The sequence below is a fragment of the Pteropus vampyrus genome, unplaced genomic scaffold (genome assembly GCF_000151845.1).
Source record: "Pteropus vampyrus isolate Shadow unplaced genomic scaffold, Pvam_2.0 Scaffold267, whole genome shotgun sequence".
NCBI lineage: Eukaryota > Metazoa > Chordata > Mammalia > Chiroptera > Pteropodidae > Pteropus > Pteropus vampyrus.
The window spans coordinates 425,542-445,127 of NW_011889048.1; the positions used below are offsets into that span (position 1 = coordinate 425,542).

The 19,586-nt window shown below is 65.5% G+C and overlaps 1 protein-coding gene across 1 annotated transcript in view; it reads left to right on the forward strand.

The window, feature by feature from the left end:
- Window positions 1–19,586, forward strand: part of SBNO2 (strawberry notch homolog 2) — a 40,652-nt gene that overhangs the window by 1,824 nt on the left and 19,242 nt on the right. Inside the window, exons 2-4 of the mRNA XM_023520470.1 lie at window positions 9,647–9,823; window positions 14,314–14,390; window positions 14,802–14,901. Of these exons, the coding sequence (XP_023376238.1) occupies window positions 9,719–9,823; window positions 14,314–14,390; window positions 14,802–14,901 (282 nt within the window). The 5' untranslated portion in view covers window positions 9,647–9,718. The remainder of the gene's footprint in view (window positions 1–9,646; window positions 9,824–14,313; window positions 14,391–14,801; window positions 14,902–19,586) is intronic.

Below are 19,586 nucleotides of genomic sequence, written 5' to 3' on the forward strand. Positions count from 1 at the left end.
GAAGGTTCAAGGAGAACGGGCCTGGGGCCCGGAGCCACGGACCTTAGAGGGAAGAAGGGCTGCTTGTCACAGGCACTGGAACCCCAGAGATGGTCAGAGGCCAGTTTGTCGGTAGCTGTGGGGCCGGATCCCTCCTCCAGGCCAGGCAGCCATGAGCTGGGCCTGACGCTACAGCGGCTTGTCCCCACTGTGCGCCCTCATCCCTGGCTGTGGGGGGGTGCTGTGCCCTTGAGGATCCTGCTAGCAGAGAGGTGCCCAAGGTCCCCGTTGTTGAGGCTGAGACCTGGGGCCCCAGCGGCCAGCATGTCTGCGTCCTCCCTTCCAGGCACCCTGGATTTTCCTAGGGGAGGCCCCAGATGTGGGCGATGGCAGCTTGGGGCTGTCTGTTCAGGGCCACTGTCCCCGTAGTGCAGTCTGCCTTGAGTCCCTGCGGAGAACGCTGACTATGAAAGCCGTACTGCTGGACAGGTGTGCTGGGCAAGGAGGGGCGGGGGCGAGGTGCAGGCACCTGTCAGACCTGGGAGACCGGGAAGCGATGGACACCGTCCCCAGGGACAAGCTAGCGTGGGCCGGGACGGGGATGCTCTGGGATTTGGGAAGGCTTTTGTTTAACTGAGCTGATGCCTGCTCACTCTTGCCTGGAGCCAGGCCTGCCTGAGTGTGTGTTGGGGGGATGGTTGCACTGTGGCAGAGGGTGGGGAGCCCCCAGGCCAAGATAGGGGCCGGCTTTCCAGGGGACGCAGTTGGCTTTGAGGTTGGGGAGGCCGCAGGTGACAGGTGGGCAGCCCAGGGCCAGTGCTCTCCAGTTGCGTGACCTTGAGCCAATCGCCACTGCCACCTGGGGCAGCCGAGGCAGGACCCCCACAGCCCTGTCCCCCACTAAGGTGTGACCAGCCTAGCAGTGTCTCAGATGCTCCTGCAGCAGGGGCCGGCCGGAAACGCTGACCCAGCGCGGGGCTCTGGCCGCGTGAGCAAGCTCGTCCGGGAATAAAGAGGCAACTGTGTCCGGTCCCTAGAGGCCACCTCCCCCCAGGACAGCCTCCGCCTGATGAAGCCTTTATGGCCCCAGGCGGGGGTAACGTGATCTCCAAGTGTAAACAGAGCGCTGGGCTGACTCTGCGGAGTAGAGCGCAGCCCCCGTGGCACCAGCAGGCCCAGGTGTGCGTGTGCGTGTGCGTGTGCGTGTCATGTGTCGGCACGTGCACGCACATGTGCGTGTGAGTGTGTCACGTGAGCATGCGTGTTTTGTGCTTACGAGCATACGCATGCTTGTGTCCATGTGTGCGTACGTACGAGCACACGTGTCCCGCGTGTCGTGTGTGTGTGCTGTTTGTCATGGGCAGGCATGGCGCGTCTCCGGCCACTCTTTCCAGAGCCGAGGGCGGTGTGGTCAGTCTGCAGGGAAGCTGGGCGTGGCGGCTGCCGGTGGAGCTGGCACACGGTCCCCAGTCCCAGTCCAGCCTGGTCTGTCCCCTGCTTGACCCCACCCCCCCACCCCCTGTTCTGCCCACTCCTGGGCGCAGCCTCAAGTCCTGGTGTCCGCGGGGTGCCCTGCAAGTGCGAGTCCTGCTCCCCTGTCCTTGGGAGCTGCCCTCTCTGCCTCCTGCTGCTGGCAGGCTGTTCCCACGTGAGGGGCCGGGCCGGGACGGAAAGCAGACTTCATCCTGTCAGTGGTGACAGCCACCTGCGGTCGCCTGCTTCCCTCGCGGGGAGCTTCGGTCCCCTGCAGGCAGGCGGTGACTCAGGTGAGGGCCCACACTGTGGTTTCTGGTCACCTGCTGCCCTGGGCTCTCCCAGGCCCCCTGGGAGGCAGAGCCTAGACCTGCCGAGTGTGTGTGTCCTACACGTGACCTACACGTGACGGCCTTTGAGCACGTGACGCCTGTGAGAGACGCCAGACCCACGAGGCCACACTGAATGATCCCACTTGGACAGGGTGTCCCACACAGGCACGTCTACAGACAGGAAGTGGCTGAGTGGTTGTCGGGGGCTGGGGGGGAGGGGTGAGCGCTGAGGGGGACGGAGCTGCCTTTGGGGTGACGGAATGTTGGGGAACTGTGAATGTGCTGACACCGCTGAGGCATGTACTCTGGCGGTGGGTGTGGCACGTGAACTGTCCCCATGAAACAAAGCGTTAAGGGAAAGCGAAGGGACCGGGGCCTGTCCTCGCCCCTCTGCTGCCCACGTGCCGTGGCCCCTGAGCGCGGGTGCTGGGCGGCTTGCGGCATCTTCTCACGGGCGCCCCGCTGCTCTCCACGGCAGGGCCCGTGCCTTCCAGAGCACGCCCGGCCGCCACGCTCCAGCCGTGCTGCCCCCCACCCCGACCGGGTGCCGTGGGGGACGGCCCGGCCTCCGCCCGTCCCCTGCAGAGCAAACCCCAAACAAGCCTGCCGCCCTCGCTCCCAGGGCTTGCCCAGGCATCTGACGGCGGTCACCACATTTCCCGGGTGTCCACCCTGAGGGTCAAAGGCTGTGGACACAGGAAGCTGGGCCAGGGCCGGTCCAGGGGGCAGTAAACTTTTATGGCCCTGACTCACCTTCCAGGCCTCAGAGGTGACTTGGAGGCCCTGGGAGTCCCCAGCCTCTCACGCCCTGTGGCCCGAGGCTCTGAGACCCCAGAGGTTGAGGAGAGGCTGGCCCTGGCGGGACAGGCCAGGTGTGGGACAAGATGGCCCCTCACGTCCTCAACTGTCCCTGGGGATGCACTCTGCCCTGGAAGCTGTGGAGTCAGGGTGTAGCACCCACCCCCCGGCCCCGGCTGGGTCTGAGCTTGGTGCTGGCAGCGCGGGGCATGGGGGTCTCTCCTGGGGTCACCAGTGAGTACGTGAGCTGGCCTATCCAGCACCGTTTTGGGGGTTTTCACCAGAGCTGAGCCCTCCAGGAGCTTGGCCCACTGCTTTGCGGGGCTCAGGGTGAGTGAGACCCCAGGTAGATGTGGGGGGCTGTCAGGGATAGCCTTGGGGATCCTGGGTGCTAATGGGCGGCGGGGCCTCGGCACTGTGGGAATCTGGTGGAAGGCGCCGCTCAGGGCAGGCTGGGCGTGACTGTCCGACCTCCGGCTTTGAGAAATCAGAGGCTGCCCCCCCAAATCCAGACCTGCCACTTGTCTTGAAAAACCAGCCTGTCTGGAAGCCTAGGCCTCCTGCATTCCTGAGCCCGATGGTCCCCCAGTGCTGGCCCCTTGTGGGCCCTGGGGAGGCTCCCGAGAGGGGCCCGCGTCCCCACAGCCTGTCACTGTGCGGGCTGGCGCCTGCTGCCCACTGTTCCATGGGCTGGGGAGCTCTGTCCTCTCTCACTGATATCCCCAGAGCCACCCGTCTTGGTCCCACGGCCCGGGACGTGTCACCTCACGATGCAGAGAAGTCTCGCAGACGAGGCTAAGCTGAGGACCCTGAGGTACGGGTGATCGTGGATTCCTGGGGGCCCAGGTCCTCATGAGCAGAGGACGTTCTCCACTGGACGCCGGAGGGGAGTGGGAGACCGGGCTGTCGGCCTAGGTAGCACGTGCTGGGGACACGGCCAGGCGGCCTCCAGGAGGGACACCCGGCCGTGCCGGCAGCTGTGCGAGCAGTCACATGCCCCCAGAGTGTGCAGCGTGGAGCCCAGCCGGGGGCCCGGATCCGGCTGGCCTGGACGTGCCACCCGCAGCGCCCCATGGGGGACTGAATGTGCCGTTTTAACCCGCCAGGCTGTGGTCACCCGACTCAGCAGCAGAAGTGGGTCCAGGCTCCCCGTTGGCAGGTCTTGTGGCTCGTGCGCCTGCGATTTGGGGGTCTCTGCCTTCTTCCCAGAGCGGGGACGAGGTCTAGCCCAGCATGGGCAGCGTTCCAGCAAGGTCGTGAGCTCGGCCTGAGCCCGGGGACCTCCTCCCGCGGGACACTGTGCCCTTCGGGCTCGGACGAAGGTCCCTTGTGATGTTCTTGGCACCGAGCTGGACCGAAGGAGCCTGTGGAGGATGCTAATTGGTCAGGATCTGCACTGGCTTTAGTGTGGCCTGGCCGGGGGCAGCCCCAGCCGCCATCCCGCTCAGGGCTCTCCGGGGAGCCAGGCGGAGTGACCTGCTGTGCAGGCTGACCCGAGGTACACCCGACATCAGACAGGGACGGGACAGTAGCAAGTCGAAGGAGGGGCGGCCCGCCCTCCACACGGACTGCGGACAGACTGCTTGCGTCGCCATCAAAGGATCACGAAGTCAGGGTCAGGGGCTTTGGCTTAGCATTGGCTCGGGAGAGGACGACCCAGGGGTCACAGGAGACCCCCGGCTCAGTGTGTCTGACGCCACAGACCTGTGCGGGCCGGTCCCTGGACAGAAGCTGCCTCCTGAAGCCTGTCCGACGCTGCCACGTCCGCTCAAACTCGGAGTTGCTTCATGGAGCACCCGCGTCCCCAAACGGCCATTGGAACGTCGTCATTCCACCTTGCCCCACTTGGGCTGTCACGGCTGCTGCCCGGCCCGCTGGTCTGTAGTAGACAGGTCTGGGGACCTGCGGTCAACAGGGGCATTGGCCGGAGACAGCCAGGCACAGGCGACCCAGAACCGGTGCCCCTGGAGCCCAACCGCGGGCCTTCTCTTCTGCATAAATGTTTGTTTCTCCAAACGTCGCTCCCTGAACATGGGCTCAGTTCTGTTCCCCAAGAGTAACTTCTCCCAGCGGCCGCCCACCTGTCCCCAGTGTGCATGTGGGTAGGGGGAGGGGGTCGTGGAGCTTACGCGCTGCTGCTTTCTCCTTGGGCCCCCGCCTGTCCCTGTGGTGACACATGGGGTCCCTGCGTGTGCCCTGTCACCAGCCCCCGTGGAGTCTGGCTCTGCTGCTTTCGCTCTTGGGGTCAGGCTGGAGTGGTTGCCCCCCAGCCCAGGGCCACCTCCGTTCACTATCTGCTCAGCCAGGTGTTGACAGTGCCAGGGCCAGGGTGTCAGCTGAGCAGCCCCCCGGCTTGGCTCTTGGGAGGAGCTGTGGGTCCCCCTGTGCTGCTGGGTAGGGTGGCCGCCTGGTGCCTCAGCCTGAGTGCGAGGGACAGGTGCTCATGTCCAGCAGGACAGGAGGTTTTGCAAGAGGTGGCTTTGTCTGGGTGAAGCACGTGCGCTCAGCCCAGGCGGGGGCCTGCAGGGGCTGAGGGTCCTGCCAGCCGCCTCTCGTTGCGTGTCTGAGCCCTGGCCTCTGCACTCTGCACTGGGGCTTCCTTGTTCCCGCCTCGTCCTCCCTGTCCCCACCCAGACGCCTCCTGGGTCTGGAAACCCGGTCACACGCATGGTGCCAGCCTGACCTGGTCAGCAGTGCTCCCGCCTGCCAGCTGCCAGGCGTCACTGGGATTCGGGCCTAGGGTCAGGGCAGCTCCTACTGGGTTTGCCTCCTCCCACTGTCCAGATCTCCTGGGGCAGCCGTGTCACTGGCCACATGCTGGGTGGCTTAGACTATGGGGACCTGTGCCCTCCCAGTCTTGGAGGCCAGATGTTGGAGACCAAGGTGTGGCAGGGCCATGCTCACTCTGCAGGCCCCCGGGTGCGTCCTTCCTGCCCCGCCCACTTCTGGAGGCCCCCCCCGCCCCGTCCCTTAGCTTGTGGGCACATCACCCAAGTCTCTGCCTCCATCTTGCCGTGGCCCCTCTCACCCACGTGATTGTCCAGCCCTCACTCCTATGAAGGCAGCGGTCCGCTCCAGCATGACCCGGTCTCCACCGATCCCACCTGCAGAGACCCCATTAACTGATGAGGGTCTGCTTGCAGGTCCCCGACAGATGTGAGTTTGAGGGACAGCTCCCTGGAGCACAGGGCCTTCTCCGAATCCCTGGTCTCCGCCACTCACCAGCTGGCATCCAGGCGTCTGCTGGCTCTTGGGTCCCGGATTCCTTGGCCCTGTGTCCCCCTTTTCCTGCCTTCTCCTGTGGTCCCACCCCAAGATCCCCAGCCTTAGCGGTCAGTAGATGAGGGGTGGGCCTCTGAGACTGAGGGAAACAGCCACTGCACCCCAAGGACCCTCACTTCCTTTGTCCTCGGGGAGCCTACTCATGGAGGTGGCTGTCCAGGCGCGTACCCCCTTGTGGGTCCCAGGTGAGCTAAGCTGTGCCCGCCAGCCCAGGCTGGCCCTCCGCGCGGGGCCAGGGCCCAGGACAGGCCCAAGGGTCTCGCCTACGCTGAGCTCTGTGGGCTGCCTCGGCCTGTGCAGGATGTCCCCGCTCCTGCCCTTCCAGGGCCCCGCACTGGGGACTGACCGCAGGCCGTCTCTGACCTGCGAGGTACAGAGGGGGCTCCCCCATCCACAAACGGCCTTCCACGGACGGCCCTTCCCCCAGACAGTCCTGTCAGCCAGGTCGGCCCAGCCAGGCCCCTGGAGCCAGCGGGGCCTCTGCCCTAATAGTTGAGCCTCCAGGAGCCCCGGCCAAGCCCGCTCTGCTACCGTCCTAGTCTCAGCCTCAGTCGAGGGTAGCCGGAGAGGCTGTCCTGTACCCTGTGAGAGGCCAGCAGGTCCTTGCCACCTAGAGATGTGGTTCTGGGGGACAGCTTTGCCCTGTCTTGGCAGGACATGGATGTGATAGCAAACGACTGGCTCCGTGTGTTGGGGGCTGAGCCGACAGCTCAGCGCAGGGTGAGGCCCTCAGCCTGTCCTGGGGCAGTTTGGGCGACAGAGGTTGGGGTGCGTCCCGGGTCAGGCTCTCCCAGCTCCCGGCCTCTCCCTACCTCTCACCCCGATGGTCCTGTCTGGGCGCCGGCCCCTTTGTCTTTGTCTCCCACGATGGCTCGTGCGACGGCCCTGTCTCAGGGGAAACCCCGCGAATGTGAATTACCATGCACTGCAGGCCCCCCTTAAGGGCACCTGCGTCCCGCCCGTCCCCAGATGTGCATCTCTACGTGCTCCCGGGCCTGGCCTTCGGGCTGAGACCCCACCCAGTGCCCCCTGGGGTCATGCCAGGCAGCCGGAAGTGCCTGGGGGCATGGCACATTCATGCTCTGGAGCTGGGGACTGTGGGGGTGCCGGGTAGCGAGGTGACACTGGGCCTGGGCATCAGAGGAGGGGTCTCTGGGGGTGGGAGGATGGTGGTGGGTGCACGTCCGCCTCCTTGCCAGCCCCTGACCCACTACCTGTCTGTGGACGTGCCTGTTTTGGACACGCCATGTGAATGGAGTCGCGTGGCCTGTGTGTCCGGCGTCTCTCGCTGAGCGTCGTGTGTCCAGGGTCCATTCACGTCGTGGTGAGCATAGTGACTCCCTCCTTTTCATGGCTGAGTGATGCCCCCCGTGTGGACGGGCACGTGTGTGTGTCTTTCACCCGCCTACACTCGGCGTTTCCACCCTCTGCCCGCAGACACCTGGGTGCAGGTTCGTGTGGACGCGAGTCTTCGCGTTTCCTGAGTGGGTGCCTAGGAGCAGAACTGCGAGATCTGTGGTGACCGTCTAGGCGTTTGAGGAGCTGCTGGCTCCCAGGTGGCCACAACGCAACCGCTGCCTGTTGCGTTGGCCTTGACCCAGCTTCCCGGTGCCCAGTGCCCCGCCTGTCATGTAGCCATGTCGCCGTCCTCCCCTCACCCTCAGGTCCAGATCTTAATGCTCTGCCTGGTCAGAGAAGCCTTCTGGGACCCCCAAGGCCCCACGCCTGGCCCTGCATCTGAACAAGGAGGACGCCCAGGCCCCCAGGTCACACTGCCTGGTTTCCGTCCCCCGGGGCCCTCCCCACAGGTGACAGGCCTCTCTCTGAAGGAAGGTGATGCGTGGACAGAGGCTGAGAATGCAGAGCCTGACCTGGAGCCGCCGCTCAGAAGGGCTCCCAGAGGGGGCTGTGGGCACGGCTGGCCCAGTCCTGGGCTGGGCCTGCTGCTGGGAGTCCCTGGGCACAGTGTCCTGAGGACTGCCCAGGGTCCTGGGAGCCCCCACGGTCCCCCCACGGTCATGGTTGCGGGTTCTGACGGTGCTTTCTGGTGAGCTGCTGAGGCCTGGGCTGCAGAGCAGAGAAGCACCTGGGGTCAGCCTCACTCAGGGGCGTGCCTGCCCAGGGACAGTCCTGATGGGGTTTTTGGGGAAGGGGCGGGGTCACACGGACAGTCCTGAGCGGTCCCTGCAGAGGAGGGAAGGGACGAGAGCGAGCCGGCCAGCGCTCAGCTCCACGAGCTTTCTTCGTGGAGTAGAAGTGGTTCCTGGCCTCTTTCTGCCCAGGTGTTGGGGACAGACCTCCCTTGAGGGGTGTCCCCCAATCGAGGCACTTCCTGAGGCCTCGGTGAAGGCAGCAGTCGGTTATGTGGCAGTTTGCAGGGCCTGGTGGGCTGGTCGACACCCTGACCACTCGCTCTCCAGGTGAGCAAGCAGGCGGGGCTGAGGTGCCATAGCCACCCGCTCCCCAGCGCTGGCCTCTCGGGCCGTCAGCCTGACCCCAGGAGCGTGGTCAGGACTGGCCAAGTCCCGGTCGCAGAGACTTTCCCCGCCAGCCGCCAGCCTGGGTTTCGCCGAGGGCCTTGGGGAGCCTGGAGGGCGCAGGCAGGAGGTGGCCATGCCTCTGAGGGTCCAGGCCAGTGGGGGCCGTGGGAAGTGGCGTCCTGCCAGCAGGCAGCCCGGCGGCCGGGCTGACCGCGAGGCTGGAGCGGAGTGGACCGCAGGATGAGGGGCGCAAGCGCCCCCGCCCCCCGGGATTGCGCAAGCGGCTGCGCCTGTGATTACTGGAAGTCCAGAGTTTCTTCACCCGGGCTTGGCTGGGAGTGGCAGCCGCCTCCCCTTCCTGCCTCCCGGGTGATTAACTTCCCAGCGGCACCCACCGCCTTGGAGCCGGAGCCGGCTCTGTTCAGGGCCGCAGGGGGCGGGGCCCGGGTCGGGGGTGCTCCGTCACAGGTCACAGGGCAGATGGAAGTCGTGGGGTGCTGAGGTCAGCCCCTGTGGCTTTTCCCAGCCCTGAGGGACAGGACCGTTTTCAGTGGGGATGTTTTGTGTCCTTACCCTGAACCAGGGCAGAGAGCTCCTCCCAGCCCAGCTCGCCCCTGTCCCCCCGGGACCCTCTGGCAGGCCTCTCCTGACTGCCGAGGGGCAGGGCTGGCCAGTTGAACTCTGCCTCCCAGCCAGACGAGCTGGGCGCAGAGCCAGGTGCCTGGAAGTCACCCCTCAGCCCCGCCGATCACACCAGGGTTCCCGGAGCTCATGGCTCTCTTTGTGGGTGTCAGGAGCATCCTCCTCCTGGGGCCCACGTTACGCTTTCTTCGGTGGGGGCAAGGGCCAGAGGTGCTGCTGTGATCAGTGGGAAGGAATGAGGTGGGGGTGGCTAGCCTCACTGAAGGGGCTGGCCTCATCCCCGGGCCCAGGCCCGTGTCCGTGTCTCCAGGAGCGGGAGGCTGGGCAGTGGATGGGGCCTTGTGTGGGCTTGCAGCATGGAGATAATTGGGGGTCCTGCCTGGGTGGCTGAGGGGGTCCCCCTTTGACAGCCCCAGGGTGAGGCCGAGAACCGAGGGGGACCCCCAGCAGCACTGCGATATTGGGTGCACCTCGGTGCACACCCCTCTACTAGGATGGGTTTGGGGTGACGTGTGTGGGGTCTGGTCCATGGCGTCCTGCCGGCTGAGCCAGAGCCTGGGGGGCCCTGACTGACTCCACTTCCGCTGTCCCGTGTCCCTGAGGAGGGGCTTCACCTGTCGGGGTCAGGGCGACCTCAGGACGCGCTGTGTCTCTCCCCAGGCCAGGATGCCTCCACCTCGGAGCAAGAAGCCCAGATAGACGCCCCTGCGGCCCGGGTTGAGGGGACTCCCGATGCTGGCAGTGGGGCCCGCCATGGACAGCGAGTTCCCGCAGCACGAGGTCCCGCCGGCCGGCAGCGTCCTCTACAGCCCGCCGCCCCTGCAGGGCCCGCTCCAGGTGAGTCTCGGCTCCGGGGTTGGCTTGGGGTGGCGGGAGCCCTCTGCCTTCACATTCCTCAACCACAGGCCACTAGGTGTCTTTTGCTAAGGCCACGACTGGCCCTCGGAGACCCGCCCTAGCTGCCGTCTTTACCCACGGGACCTCGGGGGCTGGGACGCCGGCGACAGATCGTGGCCGTTTATTTTTCTTCATTGTATTTTTGTTCGGTAACTTAATAGACTAGTTTTTTAAGCAGTTCTTGATTTGTAGGAAAAGCGTAGCGTTCCCATGGGCCCCTACCACACTCTCCCCGTTGTCAGCCTCTCGCCTTAACGAGTGAGTGAGCTACATTGTTGCAATGTGTTGCAATGATGAGCCAATACCGATACGTTGTCATCGATTCAAGTCCACCGTGGACCTGGGGGTTCTCCCTCCGTGTTGGACACTGCGGTTGGGACAAACATACGAGGACATGTATCCATAGTCACAGCATCATGCAGAGCAGTGTCCTGCCCCGAGGCCCTCTGTGCTCCGCCCGTGCGCCCCCCCCGCCCTGTACCCACGGGTTCTCCTGTGTCTGCAGCTTCGTCCTTTCCAGAACACCCTGTAGTTGGCCCCGTGTGTGCTTCAGGCTGGCTCCCCGCACTGGGTCACGAGCTCTTGAGGCTCCCCGGTCTTCTGAGGGCTCCGTAGCATGTCCTCTGAGCGCTGAGGGACGTGGCAGCCCCGGGTGGGCGTGTCCCTTTATCCATCCCCCAAAGGCCACCTCGGCCGCTCCCGTGTTTCGACAGCCGTAATGAGCATCACAGTAACAGAACCACCACGGGTGCCAGCCAGGCCCCACAGGTCACCCAGGCCCCGTGAGGAGAAGGTCCAGATGCTGCAGCAGGTCAGGCCCGGCACCCCATTTCCTGGGCGACAGCCAGGCTTTTCCGCTGCGGAGAGGGAACTTTCTTGGTGGGGAGGCTGGAGCTGCCAGGCAGCGGGAGAGCAGGTGGGGTCCGGGCGCCGGGGAATAGCTGAGAGCAGCAGGGACGGGCGGGCGGCAGGGCAGGCACAGGGAGCGAGAGTCCAGCTGGGGTTCAGGGGGCGGGGAAACGAGTCCCTGGGTCAGGCGGAGCTCAGGGTCAAATGTTGCACCCACCAGGGGGGCGCCAGGCCCGTGACCCAGCGTCAGAGAGGGCTGGGACGGTGTGGGTCCTGAACTGCCTCCCTGCCCAGCTGTGCCCATGCGGCGTCCTCATGTGACAGGCACGGAGTCCCCGTGTGCACACAGTTGGCCTCAAACACTGGGCGGGGGCAACCCCGAGTCACGACTGTGGGGCCACCGCTGCTCAAAGCCTGGCCAACGCCTGCCGCGGGGTCCAGGCCGCCTCCTCGCCCCTTCCTGTTGAAGCTGTGTCCATGTGTCCCCAACCCTCCCAAACTTCCGTCCACGTCTCCCAGCTGACAGCCTCCCGTCCCCGTGGCGGTGTGTCCATCCCTGGGTCCCATTGTCCCCTCTGCAGGCTCAGAGCATGCTGGCCGTTCCTGTGGGCACAGGATCCCTCCTGAACGTCCCATAATTTGCTTAATTATTTCCCGAGTGGTGAGCCCTCGGGTGGCTCCAGCTTTCCACCGCTGTAAATAGCACACTGTCTTCCTCTCCCTCGAGAATGATGCCTGGGATACCATTCCTGGGTCAGGGCACGCTCGCGACTCGCCGAGGACAGAGCCGTTCCTCAGGAAATGCCACGTCCCCTCTATGGTGACTCAGGAAGCTGGTCTTCGGCCAGGATGCAGACTCTAGGGACCTGAGGGACTCAGAGGCTGGAATCACAGAGGCGCGTTGGGCTACAGTAGGGGCCTGGTATGGGGGAGCTGCTGGCGGGTCCCGGCTTTGGCTCTGGGCAGTCGGAACCTGGCAGAGCTGACCGAGGCTAGGTGCCCGGCCCAGCCCTCTCGGGCCACTGGTGGCAGGGGTCGCCTTCAGGCCACACTGGGTCCGTCCTGGGAGCAGCCCGTGCGCCTGCGGTGTGTGCGGTCGGTGCGGGCAGCTGTTCCTCCCTTCTCCTGGGGCTCTGTTGGGGGCCCCAGGCTCAGGAGGAGCCAGAGAGGAGTGGACGGGAATGCGGCTGGCCCAGGACCTCCAGTGTCGCTAACGTGGCCAGACTTAGCAAATAAAAACACGGCCACCCAATGAAATTGGTTTCTCGTGAACACAAATAATTTTTTACTACGTGTGTCCCATGGAATACTTACGCTAAAAATTATTTGTCATTTATCAGAAATTCAAATTTCACAGGACGTCTGCGTTTCATCTGCCGTCCTAGCAAGGGTACCATCTTCCTACATCAGCTCCCAGGTGGCCTGGGCAGCTTCAGGCTAATGACCCAGGGCCTGCCCCTGCCCAGCAGAGTGCCAGCTTCCATCTCCAGGTGGAGAGTCCCCGGGCAAGCTCCGACTGGCTGGCCGGAGTCAGGTGTTTGTCTCTGAGCCTGGTGCATGCCAGGGGCCTGCCCTCCGAAGGCGGAGCCAGGCCTTTTGGCTGCCAGGGGAGAATCCAAGGAAGGCTCCGACTGGCTGGCCGCGGTGCCACCTCTGTGACTGGCAGCCTCGCTAGAGCCCCGTGCTGGGGCAAAGTCAGAGCGACCCCCAGCATCCCACCTACCCAGCTGAGGCCTTGAGGTCCTCCAGGACATGGGGGTCCCCTGGCCCGGGAGCTCTGTGAGGGCTCCCCCAGGCCTGATCTGGGCATAGACGGAGAAAGTCAGGAGAGTGAAGGGCCCCCTCGGTGCTCCCCACCCAGAGCCCCCAGGCCAGCTGCACCCTTTACGGGCCCACAGCATTGGTGTCCATCCCCACGCGGCCTGGCCAAGGCGCTCTCCATGCGCCCCAAGACTGTGTACACGGGTCCCTCGAAGGACGCCGAGCACGGTCTGGAGTTGGAACTTGTAGAAGCGTCTGGCCTCGCAAAGTTCACGTCCCTCTCTGGAGCTGGACTCATGCGGGGCTGGAGCAGGGAAGCGTCCCTGGACCAGGGCCCTGGGGAGACCCCAGCTCGCTCCATGGGCCATGGGGCGCGGCTTCCCCCGGAGATGTCCACGGCGGTCCCTCGTGCCAGCGGTGCCGCCGGCGTCTGTGCTGGCTCGAGGCCCTGCACTTGTCTTTTCTCCGACTCTGTATTTTGATTTTTACTATTCTGCAGCCTGTGCAAAAATGGACGGCGGGCACAGCCCCCAGGGTCTCCGCCAGGCGGTGGCGTCTGGACACGCTTCTCTCTCCTCTCTTCCTTGTGCCTGGTTCTGGGGCCGGACATCTGGGCGCTGACAGGCCCTGTGGGGACCAGGGGTGGGGCACAGTGATGGAAAGTCACAGCCTTCTGCTCCCCTCGGCACAGAGGGGGCGCGGGACAGGGGTGCCAAGGCAGTTCTGGCCATCCGGACTGGTCCGGGCCAGCTCCGGGGTGGGGTCTCAGAGAGGGAGGACATGGTGGCCTAGGGAGCTGCACCTAGGGGCCCTGCCGAGGGCAGGACCTGTGTGGGCGGCGGGGTGGGAGGCTGCCGGCCGCCAGCTCCCATCCTGGACTTGCCATCCACCTGGTTAGACAGGGACAGTGCCTGTGGCCAGCAGGCCTCTCCCCGGGGACAGCTGGGGGCCTTCCTGCTGGGGTCCTGCCATGGGCCCTGTTGCCAGTGGGGCTGTGGCCTCTTGTAGGGGAGGGGAGTCCTGCCTTGGCCTGTGTATCAGGGGGACTTGCCACCTCTTTTCTACAGAGGGACTTGAGTGTCCATGGTCCCGCACCCCCAAACTGCTTCTGTCAGGTCCAGTGCAGGGCCCCTCACGTTCCCACTGGTGTTCCCTGGAGCACGTCACCCAGAACCCCTGTCTGTGCTGGCTCTTGGGCCAGACAGGGCTGGCGGTGCTGAGAGCCCGCGGCCTATGAGAGCTCCAGAAAGAGTAGCCCCCTGACCTGCCTGGCAGGGCTGGGCCGTGAGGGCCTGGCCGAAGCGGGGGCCAGTCCGCGGTGCTGGTGGGGTCCCCTCGCCCTGGCCTCGGCCGCTGCTCCTCTGGGTCGTTCCCTCTGTCTGGGCTGGTGCCCCTGTCTCTTACAGGACCTGCTCTGTACTGCTTTACGTCTGGTCCCATCCTTTGGTTTGTGAATGGGGCTTAGGGGCCTCCAAGCAGGGCCCTGGGCCCCTGGCCTGGGTGTCAGAACCCTGGGTGGCCAGCAGTCCGGGTTCCCCCAGCCTCCAGGGACTCTGGGGCCATGCCCGCCTGTCGTCACCCTGCTGGTCCGACCCACGCACGTGTATCGGCCAAGACCTTTGCCTTCACTGCAGCCCCCGCGGTGGGGGGTTCCCATGCACGTAGGGTAACTGAGGCATGGACTCCCAGGTGACCCCGTTGGGGGCCGGGGTGGGGTGCACCCTCCAACAGTGGAGCCCTGGCTCTGGGCCACTGGCAGCCCCCCGGAGCAGGCGGGGCCCCCCCGCCCCGCTGACCACCTCCGCACCATTGTGTCGCAGAACGCCATGCTGCAGTACCCCTGGTGGACAGCCTTCGCGTCCGCACCCTGCCCGGCCTTCTCCAGCGGGAGCCAGTGGTAAGTGCCTTACCCAGCTCCGGCCAGCCCCGCCCTGCCAGGGGCCACACCACCCACAGGGGCTCCATGGGTTCAGCAGGAATGAGCTCACAGCTGGGGAGCCTCGGTCCTCTGCTGAGGGGGGTGGGCCTGGCCTGGTTACTTAGGCTGAGACCCAGCAGGGGCGGCAGAGGTGGTGGCAGTAAGGGGCCGGGGGAAGCTCACTGCAGGGCGACACCCTGTCAGGGAGCCAGGGGACCCCTTCCCGCAGAGGACGACAGGGAGCTAGCTGGGTTTTGTGGGGTGGGTAGGAGTTTGCGGACAGCAGCCGGGAGCCAGGCCAAGGAGTGGCTGTGCCCGGAGGCCTCCACGTGGGCTGGGGAGGGCAGTAGCCTATCGCTCCGTGACAGCTCACCTTCCTGTTCCCTCCAGCCAGTTTGGGAGCCCCGCCTCCTTCCAGCCCCTCGTGGACACCAGCTATGGCCCTGTGGCCGCCACCCCCAGCTTCCTGCCAAAGAGCGACTTCTCTCAGGTAGGAGACTCCAGTCCCAGCCGTCCCAGCCCATGGGGCCCTCCTGCCTCCTGGGGCGGCACCGCGGACCGCAGCCGGCCACAGGCTGCTTCTGAGGAATGGCGGGGCCCACGGCCCCAGCCTGAGCCTCGGTCTGCCCTCCGATGTGCGTGTGGAGGCGGCTTCACCGCGTCTAAAGCCGGGCAGGAGGTTGCGTGAGGGACGGCGGGCTGTCCCCTCACCCGTTGCTGGTGCTCAGCGCCCACGCCCTGTGTGAGGTTGGGGCGACCCGTCTGGGCGCCTGGTTCGCTCTCCCCAACCTCAGCGTCTCCCTCTCTGGCGCCGCAGTGTCCAGGGGGAGGGTCCACAGGCCCCACGGCCCCTGCGCCAAAGCGAGACACGCCACAGTGAGTGTCTGTTTCCGAACCGGGAGACCATTGAAAGCGTGGCACATACCAGCCCATCCGCCTCCTCGGGGACACGGGTCAGCTCAGTCCCGCGACCTCACCCCCGGGATCTTCCCACGGCAGTCCCCCAAAGCCAAATTCCGCAAGACGAATCGTGGGAAGGGGGCCCCCGCACTCTGCCTGGGCACCCTCGGAAGTCCCAGACCCTCCTCCTGCGCGGTGCCTCCGTCAGGTGGGACAGTTCTGCGGCCCGTCAGGGAGTGACAGGGCGGTAGGCGCTCAGCTCCCCCGCCTCAGTGTCCCCCTGTGACGGGGCAGTGGGCCGCCCTGTGACGAGGGGTGGAGCACGAAGCAGCCAGTTTGGACCCGTGGGACTCGCTCGAACCCGGACAGATCGTTCAGCAGCTCACGCCGCTGGAGCCGGCCATTCTCCACGGCGGGGGCCCCGGCGGGACCGGCCAGAGGGCTGGACCAAGGGCCGTGTCCCGGGGTCACTGGCGTGACTCTCAGAGGGGGGCGTCTTCGGACGTAGGGTCTTCATGAGCTAAATGCAGAGGGGTGATGACCCGGGGTGTCCCAGCGGGCCTGAAACCCAGCAAGTTCCTAGAAGACAGAAGGGGGACACACGTCAGACAAGGCACGTGGCCACGGAGGCTGAGACCGGCCCTGCAGCCATGGCCAGGGACTCGGGGATCTGGAGAGGAAGGAGGAGCCTTGGGGAGCGAGCGGGTGTGGACCTGAGACACTGTGGCGGGGACATCTGCCCTCATGGCCACGGAGCATGTGTGTCTGCTGTGTAAGCCGCCCCTCGGTGACGCTTTGCGGTCGCCCAGGCAGCGGAGATGCGAGCGCAGGGTCCCCTGTTCCTTGGGCCGCCCCGGAGCCATCTGGCCCCGCGTCCCACAGGGTGAGGGTGGCGGTGTACGAGGTCGCTGGCCTTTCCAAGCGTGTTTGCAGTTTCTTCTTGGAGCCCGGCTCGCCAAGACGCCCTGTGCCTCTGCATGGCGTCCGCAGAAGCCCAGCCCGGCAGGGGTCAGCCTCCTGGGCGTCCCGGGCTGACACCCTCGCTGGTTCACGGTGTCTCGGGGTGCTGGCCGGTGGCCTTGCGCCTGGCTTGGCTCCGCGGGGCCCCGATGAAGTTCCTTTCCATGCGTCTCAGGCACAGCTCCCACCTGCAGACTCATCTCCTGACTGACGCCGGTTCCCCAGCCGGGCGTCGTCACTCACCATGCGGGTCAAGGAACAGGCCCAGGGCACGCGATGTCCTGGCCCGCGGCAGCCCCCCACTCCCTCCAGTGTGCTCAGTCTGCCGAGAGCCCCTGGGGGTGCTGCTGCCACCCCTACAGCACCCGGAGGCTACGCGTCTGCCACGCCGTGCTTGCCGGATGCCTGCGGGACGCACCCTGGCCCACTCCCGGCCTCCCTGGCTGCGGCGCCTGGCCCTAGATCTCGGTTTTAAAGCAGCGGGATTGTCTTCCAAAGAAATCTCACCCCATGCCGATTGACAGAAGGAGCCCAGACCGAGCCTGGCCTCCCAGGCCCTTCGCAGCCCAGCTCCGGCCCTCCAGGCCCGCCCCTGCTCCTGATTCAGGCTCAGTGACTTCACTGTGGTGGCCAGCTCAGAGACAGCCCCAAAGACGTCTCCTCCGTGGTCCCAGGACCTGTGGACGTGTCACCTCACATGGCAGAAGGATTTCGTAGTTGGGATCGAGTCAAGACCCCTGAGATGAGGACAACTCTGGGTTCCTGGGGTGCCCAGGACCCCCACCGAGGCCTCTGGAGGAGACTTAGGGCCGAGCAGAGCCGAGCGCACCCCCGACCCTCAGGCACCGCGTGAAAGCCTGTTCGTGCCGCTCTGGGGGCTATGGATGTGGGAGCTGAGATAGCGCAGAAGAGTCCGTGTCTCAGAGCGGGGGTGTCAGAGACGCCCCGAAGACATGCCCACCCGGGGCCCGGGACCCCACGTGGCAGAGGGACTGTGCAAGTGGGACCAAGTCAAGGCCCCTCAGAGGGGACGACCCTGGGTTCCCAGGGGCCCAGTGTCCTCACGGGGTCCTCAGGGGAGGGAGGCGGGAAGGTCAGAGTCACAGGTGGACGCGGCTGTGCTGCCAGCTGTGATGAGGGGGAAGGGGCCGTGAGCCAGGGACACGGCGTCTCTGGAAGCTGGAAAAGGTCAGAGACGGTTCTCCCTGGAGCCTCAGGACGGCCCGGCCTTGCCCCTCCTGGTCACCCCACGAGGCCTGCGCTGGACTGACGACCTCCCGAACTGCAAGGTAATAAACATGTTGTTTGAAGCAGGGAAGTTTGCGGCGGTTTATTGTAGCAGTGACGCACTGTGAGGCCCTGGCACACTCCAGAAGTTCCCCCTGCCGGTGTCGGGTCGGGAGGGGCCGGACTACAGAACCCAGCGCTGGCCCGGCGAGGACTGACGGAACTCGCGGCCTCCGTGCCCCTGGCAACGAGACCCGATCCCCGAATTTCCTGGCAGCCAAAGCAAAAAGAGAAAGGAGATGAGCCGTGTGGCTCCTGTTAATCTGCGAGGAGGAGGCTCGTTGCTAGTTCCCTGGGCGACGTGGGGCAGCTCCCGGATCGCCACCCCCACGTCCCCGGGCACTGCCTGCGGCCCGAGGCCTTCGCTCCTCCTCCCGTCCCCCACGCCGAGTCCTGGCGCTCCAGGGTACTGGGTCCCTCCTGGATCCACAGGAGTGGACCCAGGCCAGCACCATCCGTGCGGGGCCCCTGGTTCTCGGGTCCCAGGCTGGGGGCCCCAGCCTGTGAGACTGCTCTCCCGACGTGGTTCCCGTCACCGCGTTCCGCCCATTCCAGCGTGGGCGGGACATGCGCCCAGGGCTCTGAAAATTTAGCTTGGATACAGTTTTTTGTGCGTTTGAAGATTTTCACGACGCGACGGATTTGGAATATTTTGGGTTGACAGAAAAGTTGCGGAAACAGTAGCGAGAATTCCCAGCCATCCTCCCTCACTCACCCCGCATCCCACACGTCGTCGTCCTGCATGGCCTCGGCCCATGCGTCCCAGGCAGACACGAGCCTGGTGCCACACTGGGGATGGAGCCAGGTGCCAGGTGGGCACCGAAGGCTCTGCAGAGTGCTGGTCTGGTCACATGGAGGGCCCTGTGTGGGCTTGCCTGGGCCCCATACTGAGGCTCAGGCCTGCGTTCATGGGTGTCTGTGCGTCTCATGGCCGATGAGATTGACCTTGACCTCTAGTTGGGACGGTGTCTGTCGGGTCTGTCCACCACGTGCTGTCAGGCTGCTGCTCCCCCTCTTGTCCCGGGAGACGTGTGAGGCCATGCAGGTGTCCTGGCTGCTCGTGCTGGGGAGGAGTGGCCCTGTCATCTGCTGGTGGATGTCAGCTGCCACGATGGTGACCTTGGCACCCATCTGGCAGACACTTGTCCTCAGTGCCGTAGGGGTCAGCCGGCGTTCTGTAGGGAGGGCTACCTCCTCCCAGGGCTGTTGGGCCATCCGTTTCTGTCAGCCGCCTGGGCTCCTGGACTTTGGGCAGGTGCGTCACTGTTTGCTGCCCTGCGTCGGCTGTGGCGCTGGCCACTGCAGTGTCTGCTCGGGGTCCTGTGTTCCTGTGTCCCCGTTTGGAGTACTTCCTCCCTCGTAGCCACACAGGCCAGCTGGGCCCGCTCCCACCTCCCCTGCCCTGGCCTCCTCCTCAGGCTCTGCGTGGCACCGAGCCACCCAGGCTCCACGTTCCCGCTTGGTGACCTGGACAGCTTACACGCACGTGGGAGCTGCCACCATGGTGGGCCAAGCTCGGGGGTGTGGGCGTGTGGGTTGGCTTCCATTCTTTGTTTTTGAATAGGCGTAGGGTTCACGCGTCGTGCAGTGCGGTGGCTTGTGGCACTCTCACGGAGGCGGCCAGCAACATCTGTCTCGTGTCAGAGCCTGCCGTCACCCATAGCGACCCCATCCCCGTCGTCCGTCACCCCCGCCCCCTCCCCAGCCCTGACACGCACCCACCTACTTCCTGTCTGTGGCATGCATCCCTGTTCTAGACTTGTCACGTCGGTGGAATCACACACCATGTGGCCTTGTGTGTCCGGCGTCTCTCATTGAGCGACGTGTGTTCACGGTCCGTCTACGTCACGGCGAGTGTCAGCACCTCCCCCCTTTTCATGGCCAAGCGACACTCCCGTGTGGACGGACACGTTCATCCACGGATGGACACGCGGGTTGTCCCCGTCTCGTGGCTGTCGTGCGTGGACAGGTTTCTGTGCAGACGCGTTTTCATCTGTCTCAGTGGGCGCCTAGCAGTGGCCCTGACTG